General features: G+C 45.3%; 1 protein-coding gene across 2 annotated transcripts in view; it reads right to left on the bottom strand.

Annotated features, from left to right (window-relative positions):
• Positions 1 to 9,452: 9,452 nt before the first annotated feature.
• RALY (RALY heterogeneous nuclear ribonucleoprotein) overlaps positions 9,453 to 14,154 on the bottom strand; it is a 20,844-nt gene continuing 16,142 nt past the window's right edge. The window contains exons 2-7 of one of the 2 annotated variants that reach the window (XM_006881454.1): positions 13,770 to 13,842; positions 13,550 to 13,597; positions 11,414 to 11,580; positions 10,734 to 10,847; positions 10,291 to 10,496; positions 9,453 to 9,497 (exon numbers count right to left, since the gene is read on the bottom strand). In XM_006881454.1, the coding sequence (XP_006881516.1) occupies positions 9,453 to 9,497; positions 10,291 to 10,496; positions 10,734 to 10,847; positions 11,414 to 11,580; positions 13,550 to 13,597; positions 13,770 to 13,842 (653 nt within the window). The remainder of the gene's footprint in view (positions 9,498 to 10,290; positions 10,497 to 10,733; positions 10,848 to 11,413; positions 11,581 to 13,549; positions 13,598 to 13,769; positions 13,843 to 14,154) is intronic. The other variant, XM_006881455.1, reaches the window with a different exon arrangement.

Genomic DNA, 14,154 nt, shown 5'->3' with positions numbered 1-14,154 from the left:
AAATAGCTTGTTACTTTTTTAAAATTTACAATAAAATTATTTTATTTGTACAATTAAATTTCCATAATATATTACTTTGAGACTTTGGTATTTTATATAACAGTATAGACCTATTTCTAAGACTGGTACACAGGCTAGACAAAATACACCAATTCTTAGCTGACCTAATCTTTTTCTTTATTAATTTTAATGAAAGTTTACAGACTTTGGATTTCCATTCATTCATGGTTGCACTTTTCTTCCTGCCCACCCCACTCCTCTAGCTCAGTCTTCTCTTTGAAAAGTAAAAATAAAAAAGTCTTTGTTATACTATCCTTCCCCCCCAAGTCCACTCCATAGCCTTGGCTTTTTGCTCTTAAAATGCTCATGCTATGGTTTGCCCTCTGTTTTTCTCTGTAGTCTCCTACCCACCACAAGCCCAATGGAAAGGATCTTGCTAAAGAGACAGAAAGCAAAGGAAGTGAGGATTTCTGATCAAAAACTCTGTTCTTCCCCAAGTATTTTAGGAAAGTGTTGTGTATTCATTATTTTTTTAAAAGGGTTAGGTGTTTGAAATGGGAAAATGGAGCTGACTGATTTATATGCTGATATAAATTATGTAAACATGCAGTTATGTCTCTATCTTCAGAAAAACCTGACCTCATTTCCTTCATTTATAGAAAGGTTTAAAAAATACCCATCTAAAACCTCTAAAAAGCTTTTCCCAAGATGTCCACTCCTAAACACAGTAATGTTTCTCTCTTGCCCTTTAGAAAGCAAGTTTAAATTGAGATGATGTTGTTCACATGTATCTCCACTGCTAAGGTAGGGACTTGTAGGCGGTCCATAAAAATAAGTGTGTTATCTTCAGGTACTGCTGAATTAACTCAGATTCATAGTAACCCTATGTACAATAGATTGAGGCCTTGCTGATCTTGTGCCATTCTCACAATTTCTGTTATACTGAAATTGATTGTTGCAGTCACTGCCAATCCACTCAGTCATCTCTAGCCTTCCACCTTTCTAAGCATGGACTAAAGGACTGGCCTCCCCTTCTAACACAGTCTTATAGGCTCAAAGCCTTTATGGAGTACCATGGCTGCACTTCATCAAGACAGATTTGCAGAATTTGCTTAACTTTGTAGCCTCTCTTCCAACTCCTCCCTGTTCAAACCACTTATAGGATAATCTGCATAGACACAGATTGAACACTGGAAGAAGTACTAGGGTTTCTGAGGCCTCCCTTCATCTAGGCTTCCCTGTCCAGACATGCCCCAGCAATAACTAAAGATCCACATTTGAACACAACACTTTGAAACATCAGTTTGGAAGTTCAGCTTTGGTAAGATGGATGTTGATGTATGATGGGAAGAGTCAGCAAACAAAACTGAGTGCACATAAGTCAAAGCTTGTCACAAAAACCAAAGGAATTTCAAGAAGAGTCATTTGTGACAGTAGGGCTGGAAGGAGAGTACACGCCCTTCTGCCTCTTCATGTGACCTTCGGCAAATCATTTCAACCGTACCAATTTGCCAGGAGACGGCATGACATAGAGCCTCTCTATGTCTGCCAAGCAGCACAGTCAACACATAGGCACATAGTCAAATCCACTAGCACCTTGGAAGACAGACAAGGAGTCTGCCCATGTGGTTTACAGCCTCTGAAAACCTGTTGGAAAGTCACCTACACGTCCATTCCATTGACTCTTCATGGTATTGTTTATGTACAGCAGGGTTCTGATGTACTAGTTTGCAAATCCACCAGTAACTGAAATAGAAGGGCAGTCTCCTCTCATGCCATTTATACTGGAAATTCAATGGAGGATTAGCTCAGTCTCTTCTGATTCCATGGTAATGAGTTTTTCATTATAGCAGAGAGCTCTGATGGCATAGTGGCAAGAAGCTGCACTGCAATCCTGAAGGCATGTGGTTCACGTCCAGCTGCTCCATGGGAGAAGGATGTGCAGTCTCCTGTGCTATTAACTAACGGCCTCTGAAAACTTACTGGGCAGTCAGAAATGGGTCGGTTCCAACTAGACAATAAGAACAACAAATGAGCTCTGGTGGCCTAGTGGCAAGTTACACTGCAATCCCGAAGGCAAGCAGTTCAAATCCACCAGATGCTCTGCTGGAGAAGGATGATCTCCTGTACCAGTCGGATCTGATTGGATGGTACACACAAAATAATTGGGGGAAAAAAAAAAAAACTAAACTGTTGGCACATTGCTTTAGCATGCTGCACCAAAAAGTAGGTGATTCAAATTCCTCAGAACAGTGGACAGTCTCCCCCCATTACAATTCCCTTAGCAATCTAATAGAGGGTTGCTATGAGTTGGATTTGTTAATAGTGGGTTTGGGTATATGTACAGCAGAGAGCTACGTATGTACCTCATCTTAAAATCTACAAAAGGTAGAGTAAAATAGAAAAGTGAATGATAACTTGGATTTGCTTCAAAATTAATTTAGCTGACCAAACCACACATTCCATTTTTAAAATACTTATGGGTGAAGATAGCTCATCTCTGGTTTTCTATAACACCCTGTGTGGGCAAGGTGATGGACAGAGCAATGAGTGGGAGCGGGGGTGAGGGTGGAAGGGACGCTGCATAGAATCTGGGGGATGAGTATCAGAGAATGGGTAAAACATGGGTCCAGGTCAGGGAGAAAGAAGGGATGATTTATTCTGTTGCATCCAGAAGAGCCAAACCACATTTGCCCAAAGAAGCCCCACCCCTAGCCCACCATTCACGTTCACGAGCACTCAAGACTTGACCCATAGTCACTGATGGACGTGACCGTAGTAACTCCTAGGTTATGGAATGCAAAGGGGCCTTGTCCTCCCCTTTTGCCTCATTCTTTTTCTCTTAGTAAGCTGCCTGAAATAATTTTTAGCTGGGTATAAATAAGCAAAGGAAATTATGGTCTCTGGTTTCCCTAAAGGAGATTTTTTTTAAAAGTCACCTAAATCCAGATTGGATTAGGTAATATTAAGTGCTCCCAGTAAGTAGTTTCGTGTTTTTTCAGATGAGGAAAAATGAAGCTCAGTTTTTACTCTCAGAGGTTTTTCCTTTTTCCTCAGGCAAGCCACCCAAATTGTCACATACAATTTGAGTATAGATACCATAAACTATTAGTTTTCTTCTAAAGCAGAGCAAGCTACTTAACCTCTCTGAGGCTATTCGTTTTGATAACTGTTTGACATATAATAAATACTCCAAAACTTTGTGGCTTAAAAGAACAAGTTATTTTATTATTATCCCTCTTGGTATTGGTGTTTGGCTGAAATCAGCTATGTAGTTATTACTCCATTCTTATGTAGTCAGGTGGTGGCTAGGACTGAAGTCATCTTGTAGACTTCTTCACTCAGGCTTCCTCATTCATATAAATGTCAAGCAGTCAATACTAACATTCAGCTGGAACTACACATGGCCTCTCCATGTGGCCTGGACTTCTTCACAGCATGGTGACTGAGTGTGTCCCAAAAGACAAGAAGTGAAAGGCACTAGTTTCTTAAGATCAGGCAGGGGAAACTGACACAACATTACTACCAGCATATACTATTGACCAAACAATCACAGATAAATGGGAGAGGATATGGGGACTGCCTCTCAGTGGGGCCTTGTTTTAAAATCTAGACATCTATAAAATCCATAACATGAGCATAACTACACAATGAACACCTGTTGTTTTTGTTGTCAGTGCTGCCTTTTGAGATTCTCAAAAGGAGATTCTCCTCCCCTTCTACACTCACAGGCTCTGTGGCCACTTCCCCAGCACCACCTAAAACCTGCTTGAAAGTGACACCAACACTCGGGAAGCAGAACGAAGGAGAGAAATGGGTTCCTGATGGCATCTTTTGAATCCTTGTCCTATTGTGTCTGAAAAGCCACCCTTGAAATTTTCACTTCATGAGTTAGTAACTCCTTGGATAATAAGCAGGTCTGAATTCCGTTTCTGTAACAAAATTCAATGTAACTCATTGCCACGAATTCAGAACCAGCTATAATTTGACCCTCTCTTTTGGGATTTTGAGGCAGAAAATGGCATAGGAGGAGAGTGCCTATCTTCTTCCTTAGGGGCTGCTGGTGGATTTGAATCTTCAGAAAGGCAGCCTTTGGTTTGGCAGATGCTACCAACGATGCTACCATAACTCCCTTGAACAACTTTTCACTAAATTCACCTATGGGTGTGAGGTGATTTCTATGATGAAGGGCCACAGGCAGGGGGATTTCAATATGCCCAAATCTACTGATTTGGTGATCTCTAGTGATCACTAAATGACCAAAGTGAGATTTAAAATCTTTTTGCCTACTCTGTTTTATTTCTCTGGTCTTAACAGGCCCACTATAGAAAAGTATGTGATGTCCTAGGGGGTCAGCCATGCAAGAGGTGGCAAATAGCACTCATATACCCACAATTCATTCAATGTCTTGCCTATGATACCAAACCAATCCCTTAGTCATTAACTCAGTTCCAAACCATTGCTACCCGATAGTTCACAAAACTATCTTTTTACTGTTTTCTAACAGCCTAAAAATAGCCACAAATACTCAACAAGCATTCCAGGCAGTCACTATGAATTTACTCCAAGTTGGCAAATGAAATGAGGAGGAGGATTATAAACAAACTGTGGCCACAATTTGGAGTGCCTGCCAAGAAGAATTTGAGAATAGCTATATGACTTGCTTTTGCCAGTGGCCATGCAGGAGTGTGTTAAGCACTTGCACGTGGGGGCTTGTCCTCTCTTGCTCTTTTGGAACCTAACATATGAGGATCCTTGGAACACATGGCCCATTGTCCCAGCTCCCAGTGGACATGCGAGTGGGGCCAGCCCATCCCCAGCGATCTACCAGTACACTTCAGCCCTCATGAGCTAATCAGAACTGCCCAGCTTAACATTCCAAATTTCCAAGCCACAGGATAAAGATCTAATAAATGTTGACTAAAGCTAGTCACATGATGTTCTGTACAATAGTAACTGATACAAGGTCCACTTGCTTTGATCGAGGCCAATCCTTTATTTTACAAATGAGGCACTAGAGAGAAAAGATTTGCCCATGCTCACAGAACAGACCTTGTTGGCAGTAATATGTGGAAGGAGGGTAAAGCTGAGGCCTCTTCAATCACCATCTAATAAACCTACTGTCTACTACATTCCTTCAAGATGGCTGCTCTGATTAAAAATGGGGCTTTAGGTCTAAAAGATACTGATCTACAGGATTAGTCCTTTGGGCCAAATCGGTATCCCAGTTTTTCACCATAGCTTTTAGAGTTTCCCAAGGTTGGACAGAGATAAAAACTGCTTAGCAGTGGAAGAATGACACTTATCTTTTCCCAGGTTTGAGGAGAGAGGGCATGCAGGGCTTTATGGATATATATGAACCTCCCCTTCTCTGAAAAGCCCAAGTATTTCCAGGAGCTCAGGATGAGTGATCCCATTCTCTGTCCAACAAATGTGGTGCCAGATGAGGCTTGGGCCTTAATCTGAGAGGAGGGTAAGTAGCCTGGATGTTTCCTGCTTGTAGGTGTTTTCGCTGCTCTTTTCAGAGCCCTCCAAGTCTGGGAAGTTAAGGTGGCCATGGAACCTACTAGACTACCTGTCTCACAAGCTTTGAGAATGGGTGGCTCAGCAGGACCACTGGACAAACCTTCAATGAGCACTCAGGAGACTAGGTTCTAGGAAGAGTGTCACAGTGCTGCCCTAGGCCAATTGTTCCCCATATTACACAAATGGGGAGCCAAGGCCCAAGGCAGGCAGTGATCTGCTTGACAACACAATCAAGGACTCTCACCTTCTGCGCAGTGAGGAAAGACTGGGTTTAGGGATTGAAGAGGAATCTTCCACTAAGGGTGCATTCTAGGTGATCAGAGCCAAGTTCCTTCTGAACACTCTTCATTTCGGTGGAATAAAGCCTTTTGTTTTGACCCAATGTGTCATGAACCATTTTTAAGGGGCCTATTCTCACCTCTGGCCTCAATCTGAGGGTCTTTGTCTCCACTTTAAGGGTAAGTGCCCCGTTTCTTCACAGAATTTCTTATCATCACTTGCTGCTGCTACTGCAAGCAGTCATACAAGGTCTGTGTGATATTTACTAGGTCTCAATCACACCTAGAGACAATGGTCAAGATCTTTGGTTGCCTTATGCACAATTTGGCAATGTTGTGGTTCATAGTGACACTCTTGGGCTTCAGAACACTAGCCTGCCAATGACAGCAGGCAGGAGTGCTGCCTACAGCAGGAGACATGTAATAATTCCCAGAGGATTTCCATATCCAAGAAAACCAAGCATATCCAAAAGCCCAGCTTTTATCTTTCACCAACAATTACAGCCATAAAGCTACTATGATGGCTAAGATGGTCAACTTGGTTACCTAGGATGCTCTAGCTTGACAGTTATGACAGAATCATTCCTTTGATGAGATGTAATTCCTTTGATACAATGTAATCACTTCCATTAAGAGCTCTGTTGTGAGCAGTCAATCACTTAAAAGGGAGTTTCTTTGTACATTGAACTTATCTAGACACTCAAAAAAGTTCTTTTGCTTTTTTGCTCACTATACTGGATCCTGGAGGCTCATCACCATCTGACCTCCAGTTTTTTAAGACTTGAGCCAGCTGCTTACCATACTACCTGCTGATCTTGGATGTGTCAGTCTCTGAGGCCAGCAACCTGATACCTGCTTTGCCAATCTTGGGTCTGACAGCCCTTGCAACCATGTGAGTTAAGAAATGCCATTGTACCAATATCTGAAGCACAAACATGGAACCTGCTAGTCTCTCTAAACATGAGTCATTCTTTTTTAGATAATCGAGAGAGAGAGAGAGAGAGAGAGAGATATTTATCAGTGCCAAGCCTTAAGCAAAACCTGTTTCTAGGTTCCTACCCACCCACAACTCGGTACCAATGAGAATAGCGTGCATGGTCACATTGGAATCACCCAGGACGTTGGAGAAGGGTGGGTATCTGCAACCTAAGAGTTACTCAAAAGCATTTGCTGGGGTACTTGATTCTCTCTAGGAATATAAACGTGGGGGGAAAATGGCTCAATTCACAGTGGATACAGATGGGGGGAAATGAAGTCCGGAGGACATGAGGGGCCATGGGTACACTGAATAACTCAAAGTTGCGGAAACCTGGCCCACTCTTAAGAGAACATGGTCCTTACTGGACTGTCAGCCTCACAGCAAGTCACACAGATCAAGAGTATCCTGATGCAAATCTATACCTGAAGTAAGCGGATACAAAAGCTGCTTATGCATGTGAAGGGGAAGGATATTTTATGTGGCCAAGATGTAAGGTCTGTGTGTAGGGCAGGAAAGACAGAGGAAGCAAGTAGGATCATATACTTGCTGAAGTTTTGTCCAGAATATGAGATGTCAATCAGTAAAAGGGATCTATGTAGTCAAAGGACAGGCTTAAGACTGGTGGGCAGTGGGAAATGGGGCAGAACAGCAATTAAGAAATTAGGAAGCTGGTGCAGGGGACAAAGTCAAGTGGAAACCAGTATTTTTAACCGGGGCAATAGCTGAGAAGGTGGAAGAGTGGAAGAGGGGGACTTTAGACATTTCAGAGCTGGGAAGATCACATTTAGAGAGGATCTCTGGCAGGAGACGAGGCTTCCACACTGGGGGGGGGGAAGAAAGAGTCTCTGACACTTTCACAAGCACTGAACACTGAGCCAGCAAGTTATTCTCATGTTACTAACACTTCTGACCTTCCTCTTTGGCTACTTTTATCCCTATGTTAGCTGAGACCCAGAAGGCTCAACAGGGAGGAGGGAAAGGGATGATAACAGAAGGGAGTAGAGGGATTGGCTTTCTAGTTGGACAAGAGGGTCAGGATACCTTCAAGAGCAAATAGAAACCATCTCATCTCACAACAGGTTGGGATCCAATCTCTTTATTATCACGGTCCCCCCTGCTTGTGGCACCGCCTTCTCCAAACCTATAGAAAAATCCTGGGAGTGTCCTGGGGTGGGGGGCACAAGTGTGGGGACCTCTGTGCTCTGCCCTGTGGCCTGGGCAGCACAGACAAGGAGGTGCATGGGGAAGGGGTAGGCTGACAGCTCCACCTGAAGAGAATGTAGCACTGGCTGAGATGCTTGGTGGGGAGGAGGTGCCTGCTGCCAGCGCTCCTCTACACCCACTGGGGAGATACCCAGGGGTGGGCGCCTGGCTTGGGATAGTGCACTCCCTTCTCCTGCCGGTGGCCTTCACTCCTGTCAAGCTGAGAAACAGGGAGACAAAGAAGTAACTAAGACTGACAGAAAGAGACCTTCATTATTTGATAACAGTAAAAAAAGAAAGGGCAGAGTAACATTTACATATAGAGATATGCCTGGGCTCTGGCTTCATGACTTTCTGGCCATGTAATCTTGGTCAAGTTTCTCTGCCTCTGTAAACCTCCATTTTCTCAAATGCCTAAAGAAGGTAAAACTTAGCTTCACTGATAAAAATCTTTCAAAAGGCAGCTGCAGAATTTCCAAGCCTGACTGACTGCCCTGGGAAGCCTTTCCTGTGGAATATCTTATCCATGAATGTTTCGGAATCAAGATACTTCTCTGAAAGTGCTAGCATTTGTGACCTTCCCCTACCCAAGTGTGTCTTACTCTGAACAAGGCAGCCTGAAAAGAATAGGGAGAACAAGGATTGGAGTGGCTTTTCTCCAGAAGAGATCAGGGTAGTGAATAGTGAGAGGCGTTCACCCCTGAACTGTGGCCACACATCACTCTTGTGAGACATGGGTAGTTTTCTTCACCCTTTAGCATCTCAGTTTTTACATTTTATTCAGTTTCTAAGATCACCCTAACTTTGAAGGGCTGCTAAAGGTGAAATCAGATCTAGCAGGTACAGCTCTTGGCACACAGGAACTTCCTCCCCACTACAGGATCAAGTCCAAGTGTTTCAGCCCAGCATGTAGTCACCTTCATAAATGGTCCTTTGATGATGGGCATCTTCGTCTCCCTGTCCTGCAAAGCTCAGCCTATACCTAGAGGTAGCTTTTAGCCATTTCTGCATACCTAGGACTATCACAGCTCTGTGCCTCTGCTTATGCTGTGCCCCTGGTGTGGAATCCTCCTTCAATCACCAGCAGATGGTGCCAAACAACACTTTTTTTCATCACAGCTCTGACACCATAGCTCAATCAGGTTCCCTCTCTGGCACTCAGTTTCTGAGCTTTCTTCTACTGCCGTCCTGCTCACCACTAAGTGACAATGATTTGTGTAAACTTCCTTCAGCTGTGCGATGCTCAAGGGTACAGTCATGCAGCATGGCTCTGAATGAGCTACGGGGACCATTACTGAGTGGGACTAGCTAGCATATCCACTGCTGTTGTACCCTCAGCTCTCCAGGCCCCACCCACAAAGGGGAGTGGCAGGATGGCTGGAAATGGAGTGGCTTCCATCTTGGGCACAGGTCTACCCTGCCCATCCCAGAGGAAAAGTACAGCCTTCTAGGACCCCCATACCTGCTTACTGCAAGGCCCCGTCTTCCGTATCTGTGTCCTGGCTGTGATCCTGGTAGAGAGGAGGCAACAAGAGGCAATGTATCACTCAGTGTAAACTCATGCTCTGGGGCCCTTTTCTAGGACACAGTGGGTAAGGACAAGATGAGATGGACCTTTTGACTGTCATGGTCATAAACTCATCTGCCCTCCTGCCAGAACACAGCAGTGATGAAAAGGAGAAAGCCTTGAAATCAGCTTAAATCCTGAATCAGCCTTCATGAGCTATCAAACTCTAAGCATGCTTCTTAAGCATTCTACTTATTAATCCCTTTGTGCCTCAATTTCCCAACAGAGTAAAATGTTGGAAGAGTGGTATTTTTCACAACACAAGGAAGTTGTTCTAGTTAAATGAAATATGATAGTGAGAGAGAATAAGGCCTAGCACTCAGTGAGTGTTAACCAACAGTGAGTGTTTCCTCATCAGTCAGCAAAAGGCTTTTAGAAAGTCCCTTTGTGGACTGCTACCTATCTTCCTGTGGCTTCCCTAGGCAATCCTAGTTCTGTTCCCTGGAGTTCTGTAGAACATGTCTGCTCCTTTGAGTCTTCTCTAACACACAGTGAGTATGGAATACAAAATGGGCCTTGGACAGTAATCTCTGAGTTTTGAATGGGACTTCTGGCTGACCGCTATAACAGGTTTACTCTGCTTACTCTTCCCTTTTTCCCCACAAGAAAAAAAAGTCCTGGGAAGGAGAAGAATGAAAGCTCACAGGGAGGTCAATCAGGTCAGAGATTACCCCTTCCGTGCTGCCCTCTACCTTCCTTGCTGCTCCACCCAGCCATTCCCATGATCAAACCCTCACCAGCTCCTCTTCACTGTGTGTCAGCAGCCCTTCCTCATCACCATCATCTCGAGCTTGTGCTTCTCCCTGGGGTGTGCCAGCCTCAGAAGCCGTGTCCTCTTGGGGTGGAGGTGGACGGCTATTACCTCCACTACTGCCACTGCCACCACCACTGCTGCTGCTACCGCCACCACTGCCACTGCTGCTGTCACCCTTCTTCTTGCCATCTTGAGGAAAAAGAAAAGGAGTGGAATCTAAAACTCAGCTTTGGCAACTTCCTAGGGCTGCACCTTAAAGCAAACTAGGTGAGTCCAGAAAAGCAGCATGGTGAGTCCAGATGGACTCAAGTCTATGGACTTCAAGAATTGGAGGCCACCCCAATCCCATTCTCCTACAGGCTGTCCTCTTCCACCCTCTGCCTGTGCTTCCCACCACTGAACTGGGTGAGGACCATAGGGGCTGACCTGGATTGGCCTTCTGCTCTTCAGCAATCTGCTCCAAGCGGCCCAGCAGGGCATCAATGTTGGACTTGATCTGCGTCAGTTCTGTCTTGATGGTCTGCAGTTCACTGCTCTTTACTGTGAGTGGAGGACGGAAAGAGCTTGTCAGTGGGGGGATGCAAGAATATGACACAGATCCCATACCTATTTTGACAACTAGGAAGGCTGATCAATCAATGAACTGTCCTCCCACTGGCCAGGAAAAAAACTGGAGCTTCCTGGGGGCTCCCCCTGTGTTGCTGGGCACTCCCAACTGACCAGCCCAAATCACTGGACATCTCCCAAGACTTCTCAATGCTAGTCTATCTTTTTAAGTGTACAAATGTGGGTCTTCACAATCAGACATATCACCGTATGTCTACAGCAGAATGAATGTGGCATCGTGGGCCTTTGTCCTTACAGCAGAAAAGAAGGCATCATCTCGAAGTAGTGACACTCTCCAGGCCCAACCCAAGTCCCTCCTCCTCACACGTCAGCATTTTCCTCTTAGAAATGCATCAAAATACTCACTTGGTTTTGTAAGAGCTGCAGAACTGTGGGAGATTTGTTCTTTTTATCTATTTTCCAATGTAAAAAAATGTGATTCTATTATTTTGCTACTGACAAAAATAAAAATTATATAGGAAGAAAATAGAGTCACTCACACTTTATCTTGGCTGAGCTGGTGGTGATGGCTGTGGAGCGAGCAAAGAGCTTGACAGGAATGGTAGTTTTGACACGGCGGACCAAGGGTACTGTGACCCGGGGTCGCTTCACTGGGACCGCCCTGGGCACTGGTACTGGAGACAGGCGGCCTCGATAGTCAAAGAGCCTGTGAGGGCAAATCAGCCAGAGGCTGCAGCATGGCCTATAGCCACCAGGGGGCACTGCGGCCCTAGCCTAACCTGAACATTCCTGGTGTATGGGGCTGGAGGTTCAGTTCTATACATCTCTGCCTGCTCTCAAGTCCCAGAGTAAACACAATGGGCTTCTGCAAGCTGATGGCTGCTGGGATCTTCACTACATTCATCTCTCTTACCAGCCAAGGGAGGTGAGAAATGGTAGTGGTTATGTCCCTATACAACAGAGGAACAGATTGAGATGAGCCCCCAAGAAGGAACTGATCACTGCCACACAAGCTTAAAACTCTGCTTCTGTTCAAATGCCACCAAAGCTCAGGTCAGAGTTATCACATCTCCTCAAAGCTGCATGACTTCCCAGCAGACAAAAAGTGGGGAAATGGGGCTTATCCTAAGTCTGCCTGAACTCAATGTTCCTATCTGCCTGTGAGGGCGGTTAGTCAAGACCCTGTGTTTCCCCCTCTACTAGAGGCCACTGTGAAAGTTGAGGATGAGAGAACATGGCTGAAATCACACACTTAAGAAGGTGAGACAAATCAACAGTGAGAGTCTCAGAGAGCCAAGGGCACTGAGATCCTCAACTCCAGGACTCATGACCTCTGAGAAGTGGCTCAGTCCAGGCCCTTTCCCTTGTTCTCAACCCTATTGATCGCCTCACCTGTTTTACGCCCTTTAGAGGAGTTTGTGCAAACAAACCAGAGCCCAGAGCTCCCAGTCTGAATGCTGTCCCTATCATCACCCCTGCCTCTCCAAAAGGCTTTTCTGCCTGCTGACCAGGAAGAAACGTGGTAGGCCATCATGAGTCTCTACTAGCACACCTCAAGTACCATCTTGCTGCAGGAACAGCCCCTCAGGGGTATCCTGGGGCCACTTTCCTGATGATGTCCAGGAGATTTTCTAGCACTGGGCAGTTATATGTCCCATTCCTTGACACTCAAAAAAACGAACCCACAGGCATGGGATGATAGGGGCTGTGATGGTGAGCATCTGAGAATATACTCAGTCTTGGACCCTGCAATTCTGCCAAAGGGAAGGGAGCGGCTCTGGCCTTGGTCAGAATCACTGAACCACGGAATCCCAGAGCTGGAGGAGCCCTGAGAGATCACTTGGTGCAAGTTCATTTCACAGACGAGGAGGGGATTTGCCTCCAAATCACAGAACACATTCAGTGGCAAAGCTAGGATTAGTACCTAGGTCTTCTGACTCCAAGGCTAGGGCACTTTCGACTATACCACACGGTCTCCTAAAAACATGCTTAGGTGAAGAAAACAGAAGCTATTGGTGCTGGACAGTCTATTGTGGGCTGAGCTAGAAGAGAATAGGAAGGAAAAACTGTGGGGCCAGTTTCCATCATGATCTTCATACAACTCCAATGTGGCTGGTGTTGTTTAGTCAAGTGGGAGCCCAGAGCCTCAAGACCAGGGTCTAAACAGCTTGAGGACAGAGAGGAGGCCTCAGCCTACCACTACTAATTCAGACTCCAAATTTTAACTGGCCTCTTGGCTATAAATAGTAAAAGACTCAGACTAAGCTCTTGGGTTTCTGCTGGACAGGCCAACTCAGAGAGGTGAGGAAACTACAAAGGAGGAGCACAAGAATTAGAGTCCCTGTAAAGAGCCCTACACCCTGTTTATATTCAAATGGCTCCATTTATATGCTCTGGGCTGTACAGGCCCCCCAAGTTTCACCCAAGGATTACGAAGATGAGGGGCAGTCAAGAGAGTGGAGACACTGATATGGTGCAGTGTGGTAAGGGAGCTCTGTCCTGGGGCACCAGCAGAACTTGTCCCAGCTCTGCCACTGACTTGCTGGACAACCTTCGATAAAAATGCCTGTGGGTTTCTGTTCCCATTTGGTGGGCTAAGTTGGCTGCACCAGCAATCTCTTGGGACGCTTCCAGCTTGGCTGTTTCATGCCTAGGCACGCCCCTACCCTGCTCACCTGTCGTAGAAGTCGTCCCGGTAGTAATCATAGTCAAAGCTGTAGCCACTAGAGAAACAAAGGGGAGAGGGCCGGTGCTTAGGGATGGCCACTCAGCCCACTTTTCACAGGCCCTCATCTTTGAACTCCTCCCAACAAGGTTCCAGGCTCTGTTACACCAGTATTCCCATCCCATGGAGAAAGAGGAATCAATCCCACCCAGACAGATAGAGAGCCCCACCTGTATATGGCAGATGCTGCTCTCTTTAGTCCCTTGGGTCTGTTGGGCTTGGGCTCTCCAGCCATGTTGATGTCTGCATGGAGAGAACAGGCAGAGTTTGAATGCTAGTATGACAACAGCATCCCCACACACATGTAGCAACTTATATGCTTGCATGTACACACGGGCTTAATTCACATAGTATACACTCATTCAAATAACAGCAAATACTGACTCATACTCAGACATCATATAAATAGGCCTCTTTATAAATTCACGTACATACACATGTTCACAAATTATCACATACACATCATGTGTATCTGCATTATCATGCAGTCATAGGTATTGGGCTACATATAAAGACACACTAACATATCCATGCATAAAGATACACACACACACA

Source organism: Elephantulus edwardii, unplaced genomic scaffold (assembly GCF_000299155.1).
Source record: "Elephantulus edwardii isolate Elephantulus edwardi_28Jun2011 unplaced genomic scaffold, EleEdw1.0 scaffold00015, whole genome shotgun sequence".
In the NCBI taxonomy this organism is placed as follows: Eukaryota; Metazoa; Chordata; class Mammalia; order Macroscelidea; family Macroscelididae; genus Elephantulus; species Elephantulus edwardii.
Note: the sequence above shows the minus strand (reverse complement) of the source record. Positions and strands in the feature narration are given on the sequence as shown.